Source organism: Schistocerca cancellata, chromosome 3, assembly GCF_023864275.1.
Source record: "Schistocerca cancellata isolate TAMUIC-IGC-003103 chromosome 3, iqSchCanc2.1, whole genome shotgun sequence".
In the NCBI taxonomy this organism is placed as follows: domain Eukaryota; kingdom Metazoa; phylum Arthropoda; class Insecta; order Orthoptera; family Acrididae; genus Schistocerca; species Schistocerca cancellata.
This window is the reverse complement of record NC_064628.1, coordinates 683923249-683942685: the sequence shown is the minus strand read 5'-3', so window position 1 is coordinate 683942685 and position 19437 is coordinate 683923249. Positions and strand designations below refer to the sequence as shown.

Sequence of the window (19437 nt, the reverse complement as noted above, 5' to 3'; positions counted from 1 at the left end):
TTAAATGTTCGTTTAAAAATTAATTTCATGTCTAAATAGCAAATGCATACATTACAAATAAGAATGAAAAGGACAAGATTATCTTTATTTTTGTGTTAACACAGTATTAAAATTTTGATATGTTTAGGAACCACAGATGCAACAAATTAGTTACATTACTTACGACATTTGTAGTAAACTATCAGCATTTTCTTCATTTCGTGTGATGGACAAATTGTCTAGGCCAGGGTTTGTTGAAAGGTGATACCGCTAAGCAAATGACCTACACTTTCTGCTCAAACGTATCCGGACACCCCTACGTGACGCCTAATTAATCACCCCATGTCACGAGAGGCGCACCAGCCAGTATAAAAGGAAACAGAGAGTGCTCTGTTGTCAGTAAAAAGCTGGACGAGCAGAATGAGTCGCTCGGGAGAACTCAGTGACTTCGAACGTCGGCTAGTCACCTGAGTAACAAATCTGTCAGTATGTTTAAGCCTTTCTAAATCAGCCTATGTCGACTGTTGGTGGTGTCATTATGAAGCGGAAGCGCGAAGGAACAACCATAGCTGAGCCAAGACTAGGCACATCTCACGTCATGAAGGACGGAAACCGCCGAGGATCAGAGAGGGTGGTTGTAAAATATCGCATGAAATCGGAGGGAGGGATCACTCGTGAATTCCAAATTGCTACCAGTAGGCCAATTAGCAAAATTATTTTATTTAAGGAATTGAAAATAATGGGGTGCAATGATCGAGCAGCTCCTCATAAGCCATGCATTTGTGTAGTCAGTGCTAAGAGGCGCTTGCGTCGCCACTGAGCAATGGATGACTGGACAAGAGTGATACGGAGCGAAGAATCACGCTATACCCTGTGCCAATCAGAAGGAATGGTTTGGCTTTGGCGGATCCCTGGAGAACGATATTTACCATCACAAAATTTTGTACATGACTGCACGTCCAGAGACCGTGAATAGTTACAATTGAAAGGAAAACAGCCCTCGGAAATTCCAAAACATAGTGTCGCACTGCCCGCTAGCCTTCATTCATACATGAATTTTTTCATCATTACTAACTTTTCTACAGGAACGTGTATACAAAGTAAATGGCATGTTACTATAAACATAGCTAGGTCTACTTTGCTTCTTCGGGTCAATACCACAATGCCACATCTACTTTGCTTCTTCGGGTCAATACCACAATGCCACATGTAGGCGATGACATCTCGATCGGCGAAAGATTCAAGTCCAGGAAGGGAGGCGTTTTCACAACGAACGATGGCTAGGGCAAAGCAACCACTACCAGAATTTCCAGTAGCGACATCCAGAGTAAAATTAGCCCTGCAGCCACGGAAGAATATAGGTCCATTTAATATAACTGCTTGGGCTGTTCTACTTCCTCCAAGTTTATTCTCGAGGCTAATAATATGTTTGTAGACAGGCATGCGGTGGCAGCGTCGACGAGGCATAGTGCTTCAATGCTGTTGCAGATAGAGCTCACAGCGGAACGGTTCCGTACATCGCCCTAGCTATGTTTGTAGTAACATGCCATTTACTTTGTATACACTTTCCTGTATAAAAGTTAGTAATGATGAAAAAAATTCATGTTTGGATGAAGGGACTTGATGCACTAGCTGAAAATGTAACTGTATCTGCAGATATTACTTTGTACTATAATTATTAACAAAGTGTGATCCTCGACCTCTGTAACCGGGGAGCGTACATCGCGAACCGGGGGCTCAAGGATGCAACAGTTTGAAAAAATGCCAAAACATAGTGACGCCCTGCCCGCTGAGCGCCTAGCGAGTTGTTGACGCAACCCGCCCGACTTGGCTCGCCTACAAGACGTGGCATATACCATCATTTGTAGCGCCTTTAGTGAAGCGCAGAGGAGGTGATGTTATGGTTTGCGTGTGTTTCTCGTGGTTGGGTTGTGATCCCCTTATTGAACTACAGAAAACACTTGTTGCGGAAGGATATGAACATATTTTACAGCGTTTTATACTGCGTCCAGTAGAGAACCAGCTCGGAGATGATTGTATCAAAATGACGATTCACCCTGTCGTAGAGCAGCATCTATGAGACACCGGTGTGTGGATGATAACATTCCTGAAATGGACTGGCTTCTCCAGAGTCCTAACCTGAATCCAATGGAACACATTTGGGGTGAGGTAGAACGGTGAATTCCCTCCAGACCCCAGCGTCCAGCATCACTACCCTCTCTGGTTTCGGCTCTTGAGGGGGGATGGGCTGCCATTCCATCACAGGGATTCAGATAAGGCACTGAAAGTGTTCCGAGTAGAATGCATGCCGTCATATAGGTGAAGGGTGGACACACTCCATATCAATGTCCAGTTATAGGTGTCCACATGCTTTTAATCTGACAGTACATGTGAAAGTATGAAGTTCTTCACCAATCAGCATACTGACTAATGCGAGGCTACTAACCGCGAGGACGGCGAGGACGAGGCGCATGCCTGCTAGGTCGTAGGCCATGGATGGAGAGTGGTGGGCGTACCACTTTCCACTGGACCACTGCCCAAAAAGCGCCCTGCTCCAGTTTCCCCGAGACCGCCAGACATCCACAGTAGTGCCAGCGGTGGCCTGGACTAGGAACATATCGCTGTCTGAAGGGGCACTCTCCAAAGAATAGTCGGCCGCAGTCTCTGCTCCCGCGAAGACGACCCATCTCACACCTGTAACCTTGAAAGGTGTACATATTACCAGAAACGTCAGTTTTTTACACATTTGACAGTTTGTTACATTTGACGGTTTATGTGGTATGACTGCCACTATAAGCATTTTGAATGCCTGAACACATGAGTGATATGTATTCTTCTGCTACCAAAGGCTGTACGAAGGCTAATAGGAAAGTAACGTTCGGTCCGCCGCGAAATGGAAACCACTCTGAAAATCAAAAAAGTTTTATTTGCAACAACTAGCTACATTTTCCAGCTACTTCTCTACATAGTCGAGTCGCCGTTCCGATTTAGACAATCGTTGTAGCGTTGTGCCAACTTTCCAATACTTTCGTCACAAACGGCAGCCGCCTGTGCTTTCCGCCAATTCTCTACACTTGTCTACAGCTCGTTATCTGAACTAAAATATTGTCTTTATTGCCAGCAGTTATTGTGCGCATAGCTGAAACTCAGAGGGAACCAAGTCAGCGCTGTACTGTAAGAGATCAAACACTTCACATCGAAAATGCTACAGGAGCATCATGGAGAGAGTGTCTGCGAATTGCCACGAAGAAGGAAATGCGAAGATTTCAGGTGTTTAATAATATCTATGTGTTGGTATCCAGAGTGAATTATCAGTCATGTGTTCAGTATTCAAATTGCCTTCCCCCCCTTTCCCTACTGTTAGTTAAAAATAGTTTACTAGGAAAGCAAAGGGTAAACTGTGATGTAAAGTTTTCATTGTGTTCAATAATACACACATCAAAAAAAGTTTTGCATCACCTCGGTTCCGACAGATCCGGTTCCTGTACAGAAAATTCGAACAGAGATCGACATAAACATCATTTTCGCTCTTTTTATTGTTCATGAAAACCGCACATTGCATGTTGTACCGCCATACAGCGAGACCTTCAGAGGTCGTGGTCCGGATTGCTGTACACACCGGTACCTCTAATACCCAGCAGTACGTCCCCTTGCACTGACGCATGCCTGTATTTGTCGTGGTATACTATCCACTAATTCATCAAAGCTCTGTTCGTCCAGATTGTCCCACTCCTCAACGGCGATTCGGCGTAGATCCCTCAGAGTGGTTGGTGGGTCATGTCGTCCATAAACACCCCTTTTCAATCCATCCCAGGCATATTCGATAGGGTTCATGTATGGAGAACATGTTGGCCACTCTAGTCGAGCGATGTCGTTATCCTGTAGGAAGTCATTCACAAGATGTGCACGATGCCTCGCCAATATTCTGCCGATATGTTTGCACTATCGGTCTGAGGATGGCTTTCACGTATCGTAAAGTCGTTGCGGCGCCTTCCGTGACCACCAACGGAGTACGTCAGCCCAACATAATGCCACCCAAATCAGCAGGGAAACTCCACCTTTCTGCACTCACTGTACAGTGTGTCTAAGGCGTTCAGCCTGACCGGGTTGCTTCCAAACACGTCTCCGGCGTCTTGTTGAAGGCATATGCGACACTCATCGGTGAAGAGAATGTGATGCCAATCCTGAGCGATCCATTCGGCATGTTGTTGGGCCATCTGTACCACGCTGCATGGTGTCGTGGTTGCAAAGATTGACCTCGCCATGGACATCGGGAGTGAAGTTGCGCATCATGCAGCCTACTGCGCACAGTTTGAGTCGTAACACAATGTCCTGTGGCTGCACGGAAAGCATTATTCAACACTGTGGCGTTGCTGCCAGGGTTCTTCCGAGCCATAATCCGCAGGTAGCGGTCATCCATTGCAGTAGTAGCCCTTGGGCGGCCTGAGAGAGGCATGTCATCGACAGTTCCTGTCTCTCTGTATCTTCTCCATGTCCGAACAACATCGCTTTGGCTCACTCCGAGACGCCTGGACACTTCCCTTTCACTTGTTGAGAGCCCTTCCTGGCACAAAGTAACAATTCGGACGCGACCGAACCGCAGTATTTCCCGTCTAGGCATGGTTGAACTACAGACAAAATGAGCCATGTATCTCCTTCCTGGTTGAATGACTGGAACTGATCGGCTGTCGGAACTCCTCCGCCTAATAGGCGCTGCTCATGTATAGTTATTTACATCTTTGGGCAGGTTTAGTGACATCTCTGAGCAGTCAAAGGGACTGTGTCTGTGATGCAATAGCCACAGTCAACGCCTGTCTTCAGGTGTTCTGGGAACCGGGGTGATGCAAAACTTATTTTGATGCTTGTATTTACGTGTTGGTATCCAGAGTGAATTATAAGTCATGTGTTCAGTATTTTAATTACCTTCCTCCCTCAACTCTTAGTTAAAATATTTCATCAAAAGGCAAAGAGTGAAACTGCTGTAGATTGAAGATCGTGTACAAAAGTAAATTGTACGATGTGCGACAAAGCTAAGGAAAGGACATAATTTACAATAGTTAGGGTCATTTTTGAGTAATTAAAACGATGTAATATTATTTCAAAGTACTCTTCTAATTATTTATAAAACATTACACTGAATTTCATCCTCGCTCTTTAAATGAGGGGTTTTTGGTAAAAGGTTGCCCTGTCACGCCTTGCACCGTTGCTTGAACAATGATTATCATTTTGAAAGAGGACAAAAAATTAATTTGCTATAGCAGCTTAATTAACAAGAGAAGACGGCGGACTGCCGCGTAGTGATTTATTAAAGTTCATCATTCACCTCATCATTCTTGCAGTACAGAACCGAGTTATCCGTTGCAAGGTAAGAATAATTGTAGGACCTAAACGATCCCCCTCCCGCCGCAGGTTCGAGTTCTCCCTCGGGCATAGGTGTGTGTGTTGTTTTTACCATAAGTTAGTTTAAGAAGTGTGTAAGTCTAGGGACCAATGAACTTAGCAGTTTCGTTCCTTCTTTAGCCATTATATACAACCGCTCGCTCACAAAGTTCCGTACCTAATGACTCGAAAATTGCACAAGTCACACCAATACCCAAAAAGGGAAATAGGAGTAATCCGCTGAATTACAGGCCCATATCACTAACGTCGATTTGCAGTAGGGTTTTGGAACGTATTCTGTGTTCGAACATTATGAAATACCTTGAAGAAAACGATTTACTGACACATAGTCAGCACGGGTTCAGAAAACATCGTTGTTGTGAAACACAACTAGATCTTTATACTCATGAAGTAATGAGTGATATCGGCAGGGGTTGTCAAATTGATTCCATATTTTTAGATTTCCAGAGGGCTTTCGACACCGTGCCTCGCAAGCGTCTTCTAACCAAACTGCGTGCCTATGGAATATCGCTTCTGTTGTGCGACTGGATCCGTGATTTCCTGTCAGAAAGGTCACAGTTCGTAGTAATAGACGGTAAGTCATCGAGTAAAACAGAAGTATTATCCGGCATTCCCCAAGGAAGTGTTATAGGCCGTCTATTGTACCTGAACTACACTCCTGGAAATTGAAATAAGAACACCGCGAATTCATTGTCCCAGGAAGGGGAAACTTTATTGACACATTCCTGGGGTCAGATACATCACATGATCACACTGACAGAACCACAGGCACATAGACACAGGCAACAGAGCATGCACAATGTCGGCACTAGTACAGTGTATATCCACCTTTCCCAGCAATGCAGGCTGCTATTCTCCCACGGAGACGATCGTAGAGATGCTGGATGTAGTCCTGTGGACGGCTTGCCATGCCATTTCCACCTGGCGCCTCAGTTGGACCAGCGTTCGTGCTGGACGTGCAGACCGCGTGAGACGACGCTTCATCCAGTCCCAAACATGCTCAATGGGGGACAGATCCAGAGATCTTGCTGGCCAGGGTAGTTGACTTACACCTTCTAGAGCACATTGGGTGGCACGGGATACAGGCGGACGTGCATTGTCCTGTTGGAAGAGCAAGTTCCCTTGCCGGTCTAGGAATGGTAGAACGATGGGTTCGATGACGGTTTGGATGTACCGTGCACTATTCAGTGTCCCCTCGACGATCACCAGTGGTGTACGGCCAGTGTAGGAGATCGCTCCCCACACCATGATGCCGGGTGTTGGCCCTGTGTGCCTCGGTCGTATGCAGTCCTGATTGTGGCGCTCACCTGCACGGCGCCAAACACGCATACGACCATCATTGGCACCAAGGCAGAAGCGACTCTCGTCGCTGAAGACGACACGTCTCCATTCGTCCCTCCATTCACGCCTGTCGTGACACCACTGGAGGCGGGCTGCACGATGTTGGGGCGTGAGCGGAAGACGGCCTAACGGTGTGCGGGACCGTAGCCCAGCTTCATGGAGACGGTTGCGAATGGTCCTCGCCGATACCCCAGGAGCAACAGTGTCCCTAATTTGCTGGGAAGTGGCGGTGCGGTCCCCTACGGCACTGCGTAGGATCCTACGGTCTTGGCGTGCATCCGTGCGTCGCTGCGGTCCGGCCCCAGGTCGACGGGCACGTGCACCTTCCGCCGACCACTGGCGACAACATCGATGTACTGTGGAGACCTCACGCCCCACGTGTTGAGCAATTCGGCGGTACCTCCACCCGGCCTCCCGCATGCCCACTATACGCCCTCGCTCAAAGTCCGTCAACTGCACATACGGTTCACGTCCACGCTGTCGCGGCATGCTACCAGTGTTAAAGACTGCGATGGAGCTCCGTATGCCACGGCAAACTGGCTGACACTGACGGCGGCGGTGCACAAATGCTGCGCAGCTAGCGCCATTCGACTGCCAACATCGCGGTTCCTGGTGTGTCCGCTGTGCCGTGCGTGTGATCATTGCTTGTACAGCCCTCTCGCAGTGTCCGGAGCAAGTATGGTGGGTCTGACACACCGGTGTCAATGTGTTCTTTTTTCCATTTCCAAGAGTGTATATTAGCGACATAGGAGATAATCTGAGTAGCCCTTTTAGACTGTTTGCAGATGATGCTGTCATTTACAATTTTGTAAAGTCATCGGGTGACCAAAAAGAATTGCAAAATGATTTAGATAAGATATCTGTATGGTGTGAAAAGTGGCAGTTGACCCTGAATAAAGAAAAGTGTAATGTTATTCACATGAGTACTAAAAGAAATCCGCTAAATTTCGATTACGCGATAAGTCACACAAATCTGAAGGCTGTAAAGTCAACTAAATACTTAGGGATTACAATTACTAATATCCTAAATCGGAATGATCACGTAGATAATGTTGTAGGTAGAGCAAACCAAAGATTGCGATTCTTTGGCGGAACACTTAGAAGGTGCAACAGGTCAAGTAAAGAGAATGCTTACACCACGCTTGTCCCTCCTATTCTGGAGTATTGCTGTGCGGTGTGGGATCCGCATCAGGTGGGACTGACGGATGACATCGACAAAGTTCAAAGAAGGGCGGCTCGTTTTGAAATAGGGAGATAGTGCTACAGACATGATACGTGAATTGGAATGGCAGTCATTAAAACAAAGGCGTTTCCGTTGCGACGGGACCTTCTCATAAAATTTCAATCACCAGTTTTCTCCTCCGATTGCGAAAACATTTGTTGCCACCCACCTACATAGGGAGAAATGATCATCACGATAAAATAAGAGAAATCAGGGCTCGCACAGAAAAATTTAAGTGCTGGTTTTTCCTGTGTGCCGTTAGACAGTGGAACGGTAGAGAGACAGCTTGAAGGTGGTCATTGAACCCTCTGCCAGGCAATTTATTGTGAATAGCTGAGTAATCACGTAGGTGTAGATGCTGATGTAACGTTTAGTCATTGTGTGTGACTGTTTCATTACAAAGCCACCCTGAGTAGTCTTGATAACCATTTTTTATATTCAATCTTATTTACCAATATTCAGATGCAAAAAATGGTTCAAAGGGCTCTGAGCACTATGGGACTTAACATCTGTGGTCATCAGTCCCCTAGAACTTAGAACTACTTAAACCTAACTAACCTAAGGATATCACACACATCCATGCCCGAGGCAGGATTCGAACCTGCGACCGTAGCAGTCACGCGGTTCCGGACTGAGCGCCTAGAACCGCTAGACCACCGCGGCCGGCTATTCAGATGCAGTTTAGATTAATATTGATATCACATTCATCAAAATTATTTTGCACAGTTATGTTCGCGTTTAAAAGGAGGGTAGCAAAGACGGTTCTACATCAAACACTGCAATCTGAATTTAAAAGCACCTGCTTTCACATTTCTGGCTAAAGGCTTTGACACTCTCACACACAATTTTACAATTACTGAGTAAAAGCTTTGGTCAATTTCAACCTGTTCAGTCATGATAGCGAGATTGTCGTTATTGTTTCTGAAATATTCTGAAAAATTCTGCTACGTTGCATTTAAAAACGGAGATTTTTTTTCCTGTTGTGTGATGTAGACTTACCCTACCGTCAAATGAAGGACATAGTTGTTTGTTCTAACAGAGAAGGGAGTGAAACAGAGATGTAGCCTATATTCCGTGTTCATCAGTCTGTACACAGAGTGAGCACTGCAGGATACCCAGGAGATATTTGGTAAAGGAATTAAAGTTGAGTAAGAGACAGCAAAGGACTTGGAAGATCAACTGAACGAAATGGCTAGTGTCAAAAAAGAGGTTATAAGATGAACATCAATAAAACAGGGGGATGGTAGGAGCCGCATCATTAGGCGGCAACAGGAAATTACGTTAGGAACTGAGACTCAAAAAAAAATAAATTAAAATAAACGAGCTTTGTTATCTGGACAGCAAAATAGTGGATTGGATAAAAATCAGTGACAACACTCTTATAATTCACACCAGACTTCATTGACAGTCATTCACCATATCACATATCCTTAATATTGTCACCCCGTATGTCCATCACCTTCCCCCACGGAGATGAAAGGCGTTGAACACCGTCAGCATGTCCATCTCTATCGATGTTTCTTAAGGTCCGCCCTATGGCATGGATGATGCCTTCTCTTGTGTTGTAGCACGTGACACGAAGAGATTCCTTCATTTTGGCGAACAGGTCGTAATCTCACGTACTCATTTCGGTGAAGTGATGGATGTTTCAGTATGCCCCACCCCCAGGTACACAGGAGTTCCTGCACGGAATTCGTTGCGTGATATCGTACCCTGTCATTAATGATGATGGGATGCAGTGCCAGAAAGTGCCGTCGCTTTCTTCTCGGTGCGGGACGTAGGTGATGCCGCAAGAAATTGCATTAGTAGGCCGCAGTGTCCGTCTGTCCCTGCGGTACAACGTGGGATTAACCAAAAGGTAACACAAGCCACAATAACCATCACTTTGGTACCAACTGGTTCTGCCGGCCGGAGTGGCCTAGCGGTTCTACGCGCTACAGTCTGGAACCGCACTACGGTCGCAGGTTTGAATCCTGCCTCGGGCATGGATGTATGTGATGTCCTTATGTTAGTTAGGTTTAAGTAGTTCTAAGTTCTAGGGGACTGATAACCTCAGAAGTTAAGTCCCATAGTGCCCAGAGCCATTTGAACTAACTGGTTCTATGGGTGAGTAGAACCAGGGCATTTTGATTCATTGGATTGTCCCATTTAACCTGCTAAGTACGTAGTTGGCGTCCTTAGTGGGTAACGATGCGCCAGCGCACCCTGGCGCGGTGGTACATTGTATTCACGCACAAAAGTTTTCCTTCATGTTATCATTTTTGAATTTAAATTGATATTGTGTGGGAATGAATAAAATAAGTTGCAGAAGTTAACCAAAATTTATTTTCACGATATTACAAGTCGCTTTCAGTGCAAAACATTTTAAAGCAACATACTGCACACAAAGAAACTCCACGTTCTGCGCAACAGTATCAAGTCTATAAACGTAGGCTTCCTCGGCCTTTGTCAAATTCATTCACTTATTGCGTATGAAGTCTCTTTGCGAAGGCCTTTTATCGTGCACACCACACACTTTCTTGGTTTTTCCTTCGTTCTGGGCGGCAGAAGGTCTGGAAAATGCCTGGCTCTAAGACGCAAGCCACCTGACGGTGTGTGGCGGAGGGTACCTTGAGTACCTCTATCGATTCTCCCTTCTATTCCAGTCTCGTATTGTTCGTGGAAAGAAGGATTGTCGGTATGCCTCTGTGTGGGCTCTAATCTCCCTGATTTTATCCTCACGGTCTCTTCGCGAGATATACGTAGGAGGGAGCAATATACTGTTTGACTCTTCGGTGAAGGTATGTTCTCGAAACTTTGACAAAAGCCCGTACCGAGCTACTGAGCGTCTCTCCTGCAGAGTCTTCCACTGGAGTTTATCTATCATCTCCGTAACGCTTTCGCGATTACTAAATGATCCTGTAACGAAACGCGCTGCTCTCCGTTGGATCTTCTCTATATCTTCTATCAACCCTATCTGCTACGGATCCCACACTGCTGAGCAGTATTCAAGCAGTGGGCGAACAAGCGTACTGTAACCTACTTCCTTTGTTTTCGGATTGCATTTCCTTAGGATTCTTCCAATGAATCTCAGTCTGGCATCTGCTTTACCGACGATCAACATTATATGATCATTCCATTTTAAATCACTCCTAATGCGTACTCCCAGATAATTTATGGTATTAACTGCTTCCAGTTGCTGACCTGCTATTTTGTAGCTAAATGATAAAGGATCTATCTTTCTGTGTATTCGCAGCACATTACACTTGTCTACATTGAGATTCAATTGCCATTCCCTGCACCATGCGTCAATTCGCTGCAGATCCTCCTGCATTTCAGTACAATTTTCCATTGTTACAACCTCTCGATACACCACAGCATCATCTGCAAAAAGCCTCAGTGAACTTCCTACTCTAGGTAGGCGTCCTGCTGACGTCCATTGTTGTGGTGAAGATATGGTCATCTGATCGCCAAGACTAATCATGAACGTCAATCTACTTTATTCGCCATCATGCTTCTTGCACAGAACGTATGCACTGAAGCTTTCTACGTCCACCAAGTGGCGGAAAAGCTGCTGATAATACTTTTTCCGCCTGATCCTGGCCATTTGGTAGCTGTGCAACTGAAAATCGCACCTATCCACGCCTTCTATATTCTCGTTGTAATCTAAGACAACATGTGGCTTTTGAACGATTCCCTTCTTCGAGTATACATTTAAAAATGTATCATTATGCAAAGTGCTGATCATAACACCAGTTTTGCTATACCCTTTAATTATCACCTGCTTACTTCTGTACCCTGTTATGTACTTTCTTTTTTCAGTTTTTGTTTCCTTTTTTATGAAGTCGGGAAAACCTCTGCATAGTTCCGACAACATCGGTGTTATTGGTGGTTAGTTTGCCCACCATTTCTGGACTGGTCTACCAGTTGTCGAGATAAATGGTTCAAATGGCTCTGAGCACTATGGGACTTAACATCTGTGGCCATCAGTCCCCTAGAACTTAGAACTACTTAAACCTAACTAACCTAAGGACATCACACACATCCATGCCCGAGGCAGGATTCGAACCTGCGACCGTAGCGGTCACGCGGATCCAGACTGAAGTGCCTAGAACCGCACGGCCACACCGGTCGGCGTAGAGATAAATACAGTGACCTTTATCTAGTAGAACATGTGCAAGCTCCAAAACAATTCCAGAGGTTATTCTTTATTCTGGATAGTGGCTACCATATTTAATGTCCTTTCCAGTGTAAACAATACAGTCACTTACATACCAGGAGTTGCTTTCACAAAGTTCGTAAAATTTGACCCCGAATCTGCTGCGCTGTTGATGGAATAAATTGCCTCATCCAAGCTGTTGTTTCCAGAGTAACAACGATTCGCAAACGGTTGTGTTCCTTTCTGGCATGTATACTGATCTGAATTTAAACCACAGATGCTCCATAATCGAGTGAATTTTGAATACTTTTCTACTGATAGTGACTAGTGGACCACACGAGGTGTTGTCATCAAACTGCAGCAACTTCAACAAAAGATGAAGAAACGTGTGTCACCTGATTCTCTCTTCCAAAAGTACATCTTGTATTCTGGTCTATGAAGTATTACCTGAAGTACTAGCTTTCCAATAAGTGTTTTGGTCTGCCCCGGTAGCTGAGTGGTCAGCGTGACAGACTGTCAATCCTAAGGGCCCGGGTTCGATTCCCGGCTGGGTCGGAAATTTTCTCCGCTCAGGGTCTGGGTGTTGTGTTGTCCTAATCATCATCATTTCATCCCCATCGACGCGCAGGTCGCCGAAGTAGCGTCAAATTGAAAGACCTGCACCAGGCGAACGGTCTACCCGACGGGAGGCCCTAGCCACACGACATTTCCAATAAGTGTTTTTACCTCAACCCTTGTAGTGTCCTGCCCACTACGAACGCTTGAGCGTACTGATAAATTGTGACGAGAAGCTATGAAATGCTGTGCATATAAGTTCGTTTGTCAGCTATTATTTTCCACAAAGCATCATTCACAAAACACATAAAACAATTCATCACATCATATTGTTTTAGAGGCACAACTGTACCACTACAGCCACTGAACAAATTTTGATCTCGAACTAAACTAGCACACACGAATGCACTAGGTACCATCCGCTACAGTACTGTCTCGTCCTCAGTTGATTCTGAATCGAAGTCACTTTCACTAGCCTCAACATCCATATCTTGAAAACTTTCAGAACTGTCACCGAAATTATCGTCAACTTCTAAAAGCAGGTGCTCTATCTCCGTGTCTGTTACACGACTTATTTCCGTCATTAGAAAAAATTTACTCGATAACACCGCGGTAAAGAAAGACAAAAAGGAGAGATTTTGTGTGTGTTTCACAGGACGCATACTGTCGGGGCGCACTTGAACGGTAAACATTACAATTAACCCTTAATACCTGAATTTGTAAAGAAAGCTGTCGTATGGAGGACGAAGGTCAACTAATACCGCAGTTTCAACGGCTGACCGATAACGCATCATTCCCACTAGCTACTAGCCACATAACACAGCGGCCGAATGCATGCTGTACTCAACTTGTTGCAGTTTTGCTACACTAAAGAATATCGTGCAAAATGTGGAGCACTGTTTCATGGCACACGTCTACCTCTGCAGCTACCTCACGCGCAGACCAGCAGAGGGGCGAGGAGACCAATTTTCATGTCATCCGTGGGGGTCGTTCCGAACGGGGCCGATCTTGAATGACATCCTTGCCATCCCGAAACACCGTACGATATAGCAATGCTGCATCACCACACGCTCCACGCAGTCCCAGAAGCCTTTGTTGTGCGCCCTGACCACGTATCACTTCAATTGCGACCCACGCACGTCGTTCGAGTTTCCTGAAAATAGCGTTAGGGCGTTTGAATTGGCCTCCCGCACTTTCAGACAGTGGAACCTGCAACTGAATCACACATCCGTCACTCACTAACCGGCCGCTGTGGCCGAACGGTTCTAGGCGCTTCAGTCCGGAACCGCGCTGCTGCTATGGTCGCAGGTTCGAATCCTGCCTCGGGCATGGATGTGTGTGATGTCTTTAGGTTAGTTAGGTTTAAGTAGTTCTAACTCTAGGGGACTGATGACCTCACGTGTTAAGTCCCATAGTGATTCCAGCCATTTGATTTTTTCGTGACTCACTACACTTCAACTGAGAGGCACATCCCTCATGCTACGACAGTGCTGCCACTCACATTTATCGAGCCCTCGTAATTGGCGATAGCAGAAGCAGACAGGATATAAAATCTTCTTTTTCCAGCCCTTTATCTTCTCGGGTTCGCCATATTAATTGCTGCAGTAGAGGGTGGTGTAGCCAACCCTTTCTCCCGGAACGGAATCTGTGTACCCCAACTCTGTGTGTGTTTTGTGTTATCCCACGTGAAAAATGTGCGAATGTCTTTGAAGCGTTTCCGACTCTGACACGTGGCGTATGTACCAGCCCCAGAGCTCCTAGACCACTTTGAATCGTCCGCCATGCTTTCGTCAATTCTGAGTATTCGGCAATGTTTACCTTGTGGTTGGTTAACCTATTCAAGCAACGTTTTACAAAATTTCTTAAAAAAAATTTGATATTGCATTTATGAAGTGTACCGAACAGTAATTAAGGTGCATAGAGGCCGCCTTTTTCGTAAAACAGAAGAACTGGAATGTAAAATTACACGGCTATAGAAATCTAGGCTCCTAACTTTCGTGATAGTTCCTAAATATTTAATATAATGCGTTAACAACTCCGTACCAATGTCTTCAAATATTGGCGTTATGCAGTAATACCCTCTGCCTATACATTTGTTTCTACCCGTATATAGCAAATTGCAAGAGTGGTGTTTATTTTCTAATCATAAGTAGGTAATTTAAGAAGTGTGACAGTTTTATTGTAGAGATGGGGAGTTGTACCATGCATGAATTCAACTCTATAAATATGTTCGTATAGGCCTAGTACTCAAAATTAACATTTTATGTCACTTTTTGTTCGTTAGATTAAATTAGTTCTTGCCTACGTAACTACCGCCCCCCTCCCCTCCCTAATCCCACCAAACGCACGCAAATTTGTGTGTCTGGAATTCGCAGTGTTATTAAATATCTTTATCACTAACACAAAAAGACGAAAGACAGAAAATTTGTTGCTTGTTGAGTTGTGGCCAAAACTTTATTCTGTGAAGGTTATGTTACTTGAGTAGGTTCCCTCGGAATGATCAGTCTGCTACAAAAATATCATAATCGCCACTCGTCCTACTTTATCTATATCCTTATTTTATGATATTTTAAACCAGCATCCCGACCATGTACCAGTATTTACGGATGGCTCTAAACAGGGGGACTCTGTTGGTTGTGCTGTTGTTTTCCCTGATCGAGTCGTCAAGTTACGGCTTCCTGCAGCGTTTACCATCTTTGATGCCGAATTGTTTGCGATCTTGCGGACATTGGAGCAGATGCGGTGTGTTCCCAGTCTTAGGTTCCTCATCTGTTCTGACTCCCTGAGTGCCCTTCAGACCATGCAACACTTGTACCCAGCGGATACGGTCGTCCAGAACATCCATGATGCCCTCCTCCACCTGCAACGGCAGGGGAAGGTGGTGTCCTTCTGCTGGGTACCGGGGCACGTGGGTATTAGGGGAAACGAACTGGCGGATGTGGCTGCCAAAGATGCATGTTCCCTCCCTCACGTTTTTGAATGTGCCGTCCCCCTCCATGCTGTTACCTCCCTCCTGCGTTTTGTGTTATGCGTCAGTGGGAAGAGGAGTGGCTGGCAGTCGGTGACAATAAGCTGTGTCTGGTCAAGGCTACCACGCGGCCATGGCGTACGTCCTACCAGTCATGCAGGCGGGGTGAGGTTCTCCTCACTCGCCTCCGCATCGGGCACAGTCCCTTAACGCATGGTTTTTTACTCCGGCGGGCGGACCCCCCAATCTGCAGTTCTTGTGGCGTCCAGATTACTGTCCGCCACATTTTACTTGACTGTCTTTTATTCTCTGACCAGAGGGCGGTGGTTTCCTTGCCACCGGATTTGCCCTCTATTTTACAAGATGACGCAACGACTGTAGTTAAGGTCTTACGGTTTTGTGTCCTGTCCAATTTGTTGCCTCGGATTTTAGGGAGAGGGTTTTAATGTGCTGCTGGGTGACTGGCTCACCCAGGTTTTAGGTAAGAGGTCAGCCAGTCACGATTACCTCCTTGTTTCCCTTCGGTTTCTGTTCTCTTTTCCTTGTGTTTCCTTTCCTTTTTAGTGTGTCCCTTCTCCTCTCGTTTTGCCTCTGTGTGTGAGGATTTGGAACTGCATCAGGTCTGTGTGTTTTAGCCGTTCTCCTTCTTCGCTGTTTGTCTTAGTCCCTTCACTGCATGTGTTCTTGTTTTTATGCGTTTGGGCGCTGATGACCACGCTGTTTAGCGCCCGTAAACTTCAAACACACACACACACACACACAAGAAATAGGATTACGCAATACTCAGTTTGTGTATATATACGATGTATGTATACGATAACGATGTATAAATAAATCACAATAAATATTCGTCTCCACTTTCCCAATTGCAAAAATATCACAAAAACAGAAACATTTTGATATGAACTCTTTCAATGTAGTTTTAGATTGGGGGGTGGGGGGGGAGACGCAGTTGTATAGAAGTGATTCCATGTTCACAACTACGTTTATTAACATATACTTCCAGTACACAATTGAGTACCAGGTTCTGGTTCCCAGATACCTCTGCCACAATTTATGGCCCATAGGCCCATATTTTTCTTCGTTCACATGGATATTTAAACAAGCGAAAACCATTTTTCAAATGGTTAGTGTAGTTTACAGCTGAGCAGACACCCATGTTTACGATGAATCCTTCAATACATATAATTGCAAATCTTCACTCTCATCATGACTCATACACTCCTGGAAATTGAAATAAGAACACTGTGAATTCATTGTCCCAGGAAGGGGAAACTTTATTGACACATTCCTGGGGTCAGATACATCACATGATCACACTGACAGAACCACAGGCACATAGACACAGGCAACAGAGCATGCACAATGTCGGCACTAGTACAGTGTATATCCACCTTTCGCAGCAATGCAGGCTGCTATTCTCCCATGGAGACGATCGTAGAGATGCTGGATGTAGTCCTGTGGAACGGCTGCCATGCCATTTCCACCTGGCGCCTCAGTTGGACCAGCGTTCGTGCTGGACGTGCAGACCGCGTGAGACGACGCTTCATCCAGTCCCAAACATGCTCAATGGGGGACAGATCCGGAGATCTTGCTGGCCAGGGTAGTTGACTTACACCTTCTAGAGCACGTTGGGTGGCACGGGATACATGCGGACGTGCATTGTCCTGTTGGAACAGCAAGTTCCCTTGCCGGTCTAGGAATGGTAGAACGATGGGTTCGATGACGGTTTGGATGTACCGTGCACTATTCAGTGTCCCCTCGACGATCATCAGTGGTGTACGGACAGTGTAGGAGATCGCTCCCCACACCATGATGCCGGGTGTTGGCCCTGTGTGCCTCGGTCGTATGCAGTCCTGATTGTGGCGCTCACCTGCACGGCGCCAAACACGCATACGACCATCATTGGCACCAAGGCAGAAGCGACTCTCATCGCTGAAGACGACACGTCTCCATTCGTCCCTCCATTCACGCCTGTCGCGACACCACTGGAGGCGGGCTGCACGATGTTGGGGCGTGAGCGGAAGACGGCCTAACGGTGTGCGGGACCGTAGCCCAGCTTCATGGAGACGGTTGCGAATGGTCCTCGCCGATACCCCAGGAGCAACAGTGTCCCTAATTTGCTGGGAAGTGGCGGTGCGGTCCCCTACGGCACTGCGTAGGATCCTACGGTCTTGGCGTGCATCCGTGCGTCGCTGCGGTCCGGTCCCAGGTCGACGGGCACGTGCACCTTCCGCCGACCACTGGCGACAACATCGATGTACTGTGGAGACCCCACGCCCCACGTGTTGAGCAATTCGGCGGTACGTCCACCCGGCCTCCCGCATGCCCACTATACGCCCTCGCTCAAAATCCGTCAACTGCACATACGGTTCACGTCCACGCTGTCGCGGCATGCTACCAGTGTTAAAGACTGCGATGGAGTTCCGTATGCCACGGCAAACTGGCTGACACTGACGGCGGCGGTGCACAAATGCTGCGCAGCTAGCGCCATTCGACGGCCAACACCGCGGTTCCTGGTGTGTCCGCTGTACCGTGCGTGTGATCATTGCTTGTACAGCCCTCTCGCAGTGTCCGGAGCAAGTATGGTGGGTCTGACACACCGGTGTCAATGTGTTCTTTTTTCCATTTCCAGGAGTGTATGTAAACGAGTTTGAATATCCTACACTGGTCGGCCGTTGTGGCCGTGCGGTTCTAGGCGCTTCAGTCTGGAACCGCGTGACCGCTACGGTCGCAGGTTCGAATCCTGCCTCGGGCATGGATGTGTGTGATGTCCTTAGGTTAGTTAGGTTTAAGTAGTTCTGAGTTCTAGGGGACTGATGACCACAGATGTTAAGTCCCATAGTGCTCAGAACCATTTGAACCATTTTTTATCCTACACTCTGGGGAAAACGTGGCGGGCAGTTCATCTCACGTTATAAGAGTCTTAACCAGCCCGGTATTGAGCAAGCTGGATATGGGAAACCTCTTAAAAAACCATATCCAGACTGGCTGCCAGGACACATGCTCTCATCTTTAATCCGCCTGGACCGGCGGGCCTCTTTGAAGTTAGGGAGCGGCATGCTAATGCGGGCGGCTACGCGGGCAGGACTTAGAATACAGTTTTTATATAGCTATTCTGAAAGAGGATATCACGGTAGGATCGAACATAAATTTTAACCGTTTGTGAAAGTATTTATCTGGAGTACAGCCTTACGTGGAAGGGAAACGTAGAGGATAAGCGTTACAGGTAATAAGACGAGTTTTTCAAATGTGATGTGACGAATGACTTTTTGGGTGGATTGGATAATCAGTCAAGAGGTACTGAGCCTAATCGGATGATGAGAGCTTTGGTTGTAGCTTGACTAGACGAAGGGATAGGTTGGTCTGACGCAAAAGGAGGCAACAAGAATAATAATTTGGTAATAGAGGTAAGTCCGCCCTCGTGGTCTCGCGGTAGCGTTCTCGCTTCCCGAGCACGGGGTCCCGGGTTCGATTCCCGGCGGGGTCAGGGATTTTTCCTGCCTCGAGATGACTGGGTGTTGTTGTGTCGTCTTCATCATCATCATTAACCCCATTACGGTTGGAGGAAGGCAACGGCAAACCACCTCCATTAGGACCTTGCCTAGTAAGGCGGTGCGGGTCTCCCGCATCGTTCCCCTACGCTCTGTAAAGAAGCATGGGACTTCATTTCCATTCCAATAGAGGTAAGGCTTGTGAAGGGACACGAAGCCTCAAATATATCAGTCAGGTGCAAACGGATAGAAGCACCAATGCTATGCCCTGATGCAGAGTATTGCAGAGGATAAACTGAGATGACAAGTCATGAGACAGCGATACACACTTATACAGATG

General features: G+C 46.4%; 1 protein-coding gene across 1 annotated transcript in view; it reads right to left on the bottom strand.

Moving 5' to 3' along the window:
- LOC126176509 (glutamate receptor ionotropic, kainate glr-3-like) overlaps positions 1-19437 on the bottom strand; it is a 131280-nt gene that overhangs the window by 108066 nt on the left and 3777 nt on the right. The window contains exon 2 of the mRNA XM_049923665.1: positions 2426-2680. Coding sequence (XP_049779622.1) covers positions 2426-2680 — 255 coding nt within the window. The remainder of the gene's footprint in view (positions 1-2425; positions 2681-19437) is intronic.